Below are 6,683 nucleotides of genomic sequence, written 5' to 3'. Positions count from 1 at the left end.
GGAGAAGTAAGGTTGGAGATTTGGATAATTTTTTTTTTTTGTGCCGTCAATAAGAAATTTACTTGTTTTAAAAAAATCCAAATGCTGGCATTGTCCAGAAAAATTTAACAGGTTTATTTATAATTATTATAAAGTTGAACCGCTGAAACTTGTTCACTGAAACATTTTAACTTGCATTAATGCTTTATGTCTCCGCATTTATATTAAAAATTCACACACAAATGAAAATGGAAAAACTGCCAATACCTGATTTCTATCCCCTATTTTTCCACTCGCAATCATATACTTAGGTACCTTTTGACCCCATGGAAAAAAATATCTAACGTTCAATACTACCAATAACAGGAAGAAGAGAATTTTTTTTTTTTGAGAATGAAATGTTTCCCATCATAGTGGATTCTTAAGCACGTTCTCCACGTATGCGGCATGCTAGCTGGATGTCTTTTGGCATAATTGTTACACGTTTGGCATGGATAGCACACAGGTTGGTGTCTTCAAAAAGGCCGACCAGATAGGCCTCACTTGCCTCCTGCAAAGCACCGATAGCTGCGCTCTGGAAGCGCAGATCTGTTTTAAAGTCCTGAGCAATTTCTCGCACCAGACGCTGGAAGGGAAGTTTGCGAATCAGAAGTTCAGTGGACTTCTGATAACGTCTAATTTCACGGAGCGCCACAGTACCAGGCCTGTAACGATGAGGTTTCTTCACCCCTCCAGTAGAGGGCGCACTCTTGCGAGCGGCTTTTGTAGCCAGTTGCTTCCTGGGTGCTTTACCACCGGTCGATTTGCGGGCGGTCTGCTTTGTACGAGCCACGGTACAGAGACCTCCTTACTTACCCCCCTTCTCCTTCGGCTGGAGCTCGGCGCGCGAGAGGCGGCGCTGGCGTTGGAGAGCGACGGCGGCGCGGTGGCGCGGCGGCGCCTGCGAACACCAGGTTTGGATAATTTTCAACTAGCCAGTCAGCCACCTGAAAAACTGAAAGTTATTGTTGTTAAGCCTCACTGCTGAGTGCTGGACTTTTCCTGTTTTTGCAATAGTAACAAATAACTTCAATCTTTGCGTTAGGAGATTTTTAAGCACTGAATTTACAGTTTTTAAAAGTTGCTGCTCACTTTGAAACGAATCTGTGGTGATACAAATTAAAATAGTGGCTACTTCCTAGGTATAGACGGTGAGGGGGGCACAAGAGAGCTTTCTGGGGGTGTTGAAAGCTTTCCATTTCTTGCTTGATCTGGGTGGTTATTACTTGTATGCTCATTTATATCTTAATAGTAAATAAATAGTTATAAAAAGTTGCTCACTTTGGACATCCTTCCCCCCACCTCTGAAGTGTTTCTTCCGGGTATATATTACGTTAAAAATAGCGGGAAGGGGGTGGGAGGTAGGGAAGAAATGCAAACTATTTTATTAGGTGATGTCCACGCTAATAACTGTACTATATATAATGTGTTTTTGCACAGTGTACATTTCCACAGTGCATTATTCATTACACACACAGTGGTATTAGCTAGGAAATTGGGATCAGGTGAATAACACCAGGAAGTAATGACTGTTGACATTACATGTAGTAATCTGTTTTCCTGTAACAAACTGCAAATGTATTCTGTTTGGAATTAATACAGTATGTTAAATTTTATCCATAAAAATGACTTATGAGATTGAATCCATTAGTTTAATGGAATATCACAATCATTATTCCAAACTTATTTATATTGCAATCAGTAGAATGGGATGTCTCTTCCGAATAAGAAAATGAATGTGAGTGCCAAAGATTTCCTATTATTTAATTTTAATAACTGTGAATCATCGTATGTGATATGTATTTTTCATATTTATGCCTGTAAGTAAATCCCACCAGAGAAAATAGAAGAGAGGAAAGCCCCATTAAGACTTGCAAACTGTTTCTCTCAGATGATTTTAGGGCTTTTTATTTCCACAATAAAATGATCAATATTAAGGCATGGTCCCTGATGAGGGTCAGGTATGGGGCAGGAGTTGGAAGCAAAGGAAGGCCCATGGTAGGACACTCAATGCCTGAGCCATTTTAGAGAAGCCTGGCATTTCACCAGGATATTTGTCAAAGGCAAAGTGAAGAGTAAAAGGAACGCTTTTACTCTTGGCAGTCTTGTTTACCCTCTGCTACTACAAGGTGACTTAAGCCACATAGTTTCCCCAATATTTGGAGTAGGGGCAAGGGGCACAATTCCTAAAGATGGAGCACTTTATTTTAAAACGGACTGTTGCAGGAAGGATGGGTTTTCTGGGAAGTAGCCACTGAGATTTGTTAGAGAGTGACGCCTGTGATTGAAAAGGAAGCAGGATTGGGCAGGAGGCACCATCAGTCTCAATGCACACCTGAGAAAGTTTCTGTCAGTCCAATGGGGAATTCTGAAACAGATTCCCATTGGAAGCATCTACACTGGACAAAAATGGCTAGATCTGTGCACCACAGCATTTTTGAGTCATTGACTAGGGGCTCCTCCAAGAAGAGCATGACCTTGGCCCAAGAACTGAGGCCAATCCTGAAGGTGCTAACAGCTAGGTGGCTATCAAATAATTACTGTCCTTACAGCTGTGAAGTGAGCCCTTTCTTGAAGAGGGATCTGAGTGACACATCTCTAGGTCTGCAGCAGTCCACCCCTTATATCATGCTGCTCTGCTTCTCCATACATGTTCGTGGAGAAGTTCATTCAGGTCTCTTGTGAGCCTTTCTTAGAAGAGAAGGGTTAGTGGGATAAAGTACAGCTCTCCAACCCTACCTCAGCTGGTCTTGGGCTTCAACTGATACTCATTGCCTCCCTCTTCCACTGTCCATTCTAAATTCCTCTCACTCTCAGCTGCCAACTTGGCAGGTGTTGGTGGCTTGTCTGGTGTCTGACTCAAACCCTTATTCCTAAAAGATCAGAGTCCCTGGTAACCATACCCTTCTCAGACTGGATTTGCTGCGTATGTTTATTCATAGTTACAATGGGTTAGGGGAGTACCAGGAGGCACCCAGGTGGGTCATCTGAACTCCACACTTACTCCTCTCTATTCTCATTGTGAAATATTATCCATACCTTCTCCTGATGATTAGTGTCAATTATGCCTGATAGGATGGTGAGCCCTCTTCTTGGCTGCTGGTCACAAGAAGCCCAGGTGTCCAGTTGTCAGTAATAGTTTGTAGTTGAGTGGTATCCTGTTGTGTCCCTTGGTAAAAGTGCACTCCCTTTGGGAACTAGGACCTCTAACACTATAAAACTTAGAGTTTAAGGGACCAGAAACACAAGATTCTGCAGTGGGTCATTGGTAGTGATGCTTAGTAGGGCCATTCCTGCTTCCACTCCTTGCTTTCTGAACCTTCTATTATTCCTGTAGAGAACACAGTATCATATGGTGATCTCTGACTTAATTCATACCTTCTGAGTGTTGCCTCTGAGACCGTGCCTTTAGGAGGCCATTTTAGTTTTCTGTGAGGTCAGCTACTTCTGGATGGTGTAGTATGCAATATGATCAATGTATCCCATGGTCATAGGCTCATTCCCATAACTCCTTTGCTATAACGTGGGGTCTCCTAGTTGAATGCCATGCTGTGTGGAATTCCATAGTTGTGGATCATGCATTTCATAAGCTCCCAGGTTCTGGGTGTGGTTCTACAAGCAGGAAAAGTAAACCCATACCCAGAATAGGTATCTAGCCCTGTGAGGATGAACTGCTGGCCCTTCCAGGATAGATGCAGCCCACTGTAGTAAACTTGCTACCAAGTGGCTGATTGTTCTTCTTGGGGAATTGTATCATACGAGGACTTCAGCACCGGTTACTGTTACTGGCATTTTAGACATTTAAAAGTACCTAGATCACCCTAAGTGAGTGGAAGTTCATATACCTTGGGCCCATGCATAGCCCCTGTCCCTACCACCATGCTACTTCTTTCATAACCTGTTTTGCCAGTGTTGGGGTGAGTGATGAAGAAGGCTGGTTAGCATCAACTGGCCAACCATTTAGACTATTTGATGTTTAGTCCCTCTTTCGTGGTAGATCTCCTCTGATGGATATTAACATTTTACACAAAGATTGTCACAATTTGTGTCCACTTCTATATGTCAATCGACATGCCAATAATCCTAGAAGCTGTTTACTCCAATTTTCCAATCTTTCTTTTTCCGGGCCCTGACCCAGCCATTCATCACTGGTTATAAGTCTGTATTTATTCTATCCTTGGACCATGTCTCCACTCATACAAAATAGATGATCAGGTGCACCTCCTGTAGTTCTGCCCACTGGGTACATTTTTCTCTCTTTACTGCCTTTCTTTTTCTTGAGTCTACACTGGGAAGAACACTGTCTTTCAAGGCTGCTCCTGAGTGAGGCTGTAATGCAGCCACTTTTCATTTTTGGCTTGCACCCATACCCCAAGCTAACCCATCCACAAACCAAATTCAGAAGTTTTCTTTCTCTTCCAGGTGGTCATATGGGACCCTCCAATATGACCATCAGTGTGAGTTGAGGGAAGGGCACTAGAGCAGCTATAGTGGGTGATATGGCAGTCAGGGCTACATTCTCATGCAGTTTGCCTGTCTTCTGGTTCAGCTTGCACTAGGTTCTGGATGTACCATTTCCACATTTATCATGATTGCTGCTAGGCCTACTTGATGTTAAGACTTGGTGGGTCTAACAGGACACAGCTCATAGTGGGCATTTCTAAATGCGTGATCATTATCATTATTTTGTGGTTAACTGTTCTGTCTCTATCAGGGACTAATAGCTTGCCAGGAGCTATTTTTCAAGGGATATGTATGTTCTTTGGCATGGCCTTGCCCTAGAACTTCAGGGGCAACTCAAAGTGCACTTTGATTCTCCCACATGTCTCCCATAAATTCCACCTTGCATATTTTTTTCAACACCAGAATCTCCAAGAACATAGGGTCTGCCAGATGTATGGCCAAGTAGCAAGGTTGCTTGCACTATAGGTTGGGTCTACTGCAGAGCCCTTTCCTGCTCTGGGCCCCACTCAAAACTGGTAGCCTTCTGCTTTACCCACTATATGGGCCAGAGCAATATTCCTAGGTATGAAACGTGTTGCCTCCAGAACCCAAAGAGACCCATCAGGCATTGTGTTTATTTCTTCATACTAGGGTCTACAAGATTTGGCCATTTGTCTTTTACTTAGGAGGAGATATTCCTGCATGCCCTTGATAATAGACTTCCTAACAGCTATACTGAAGTATCAGGTCCCTGAATCTTTAAAGGGTTTATATTCTACCTTCTGGAGCATGTGTCTTACCAAGGCTTCCTTGGTATGTTAGTCTTATCTTGCTCATCTTGCTGGATCAGCATAATGGTGTCAATCAATGTAAGGGATTGATGTAGTATTCTGAGGGATATCCACATCTCTTTGGATTCCATTATGACAGAGGGTGTAAGAATTAACATTTCCACATCTCTTTGGATTCCATTATGACAGAGGTGTAAGAATTAACATAGTACTGAGGCAAAAGTATAAATATTTGTTGTCTCTTCCATATGAATGCTCAATATTTCTGATCTTGGTTCCTGACTGGGATAGGAAAGAAGGCATTTACCAAACCAACAGCTGTATATCATGTACATGAAACCATGGGGCTATGTTGTGATTGAGTTTGCACTAGTCAACAGTCATTTTCCAAGATCTATCTAGTTTCTTCAGGGGCCAGATTTTTTTTGATACCTACCTCAACCATATTTTGCTTTGGTAGAATTTCTTACAAAAATATATTATGGCTGCCATGAGAATGGCCTGGAAGACCTTCAATCATGACAGCATAACTGACCAAAGGCCCCAGCTGCTGGGCTCTGAAATCCATCACTGTGTTTGCAGTGAAGCCATGTACCAATGACTGAGCATGGCAGAGATACTAAGACAGGCTCATTCCTGCCCTATGTCAGCTGATGTTGAAGGGCCAGACTTTTCAATTAAAGAGGATATTATAGGAATTGCCTCCCTTGTGTTATTTGTGTATTTATTTAGCTACATCCTATTCTTTCTTTTTTATTTTTTAATTTTTGTGGGTACATAGTAGGTATATATATATACACACACAAACACATATACACACACACACACAAATATATGGGTTGCATGAGATATTTTGATACATGCATAATAATCACATCAGGGTAAATGAGGTGTTATCACCTCAAGCATTTATCTTTTCTTTGTGTTACAAACAACCCAATTATACTCTTTTAGTTATTTTATTTTTTACAGGCATACAATTTGTAATAATCACATCAGGGTAAATGGGGTATCCATCACCTCAAGCATTTATCATTTTGTTGTGTTACGAACAATTCAATTATACTCTTTTAGCTATTTTACTTTATTTTTCTTTCTTTCTTTATTTTTTTGTTTTATTTTTATTTTTTTTTATTATACTTTAAGTTTTAGGGTACATGTGCACAATGTGCAGGTTTTTTACATATGTATACCTGTGCCATGTTGGTGTGCTGCACCCATTAATTCGTCATTTACATTAGGTATATCTCCTAATGCTATCCCTCCCCCCTCCCCCCACCCCACGACAGGCCCCGGTGTGTGATGTTCCCCATCCTGTGTCCAAGTGTTCTCATTGGTCAATTTCCACCTATGAGTGAGAACATGTGGTGTTTGGTTTTCTGTCCTTGCGATAGTTTGCTGAGAATGATGGTTTCCAGCTTCATCCATGTC

The 6,683-nt window shown here is 41.7% G+C and overlaps 1 protein-coding gene across 1 annotated transcript; it reads right to left on the bottom strand.

The window, feature by feature from the left end:
- Window positions 1-357: 357 nt before the first annotated feature.
- On the bottom strand, window positions 358-820 carry LOC129024409 (histone H3.3A-like; the record flags this gene model as incomplete). The annotated part of the gene is made up of 1 exon (XM_054471456.2): window positions 358-820. A coding segment is annotated over one exon (420 nt), but the record flags the coding sequence as incomplete, so codon positions are not given.
- Window positions 821-6,683: the final 5,863 nt, after the last annotated feature.

This window comes from Pongo pygmaeus, chromosome X, assembly GCF_028885625.2.
Source record: "Pongo pygmaeus isolate AG05252 chromosome X, NHGRI_mPonPyg2-v2.0_pri, whole genome shotgun sequence".
Classification (NCBI taxonomy): domain Eukaryota; kingdom Metazoa; phylum Chordata; class Mammalia; order Primates; family Hominidae; genus Pongo; species Pongo pygmaeus.
This window is presented reverse-complemented; position numbering and strand designations above follow the sequence as displayed.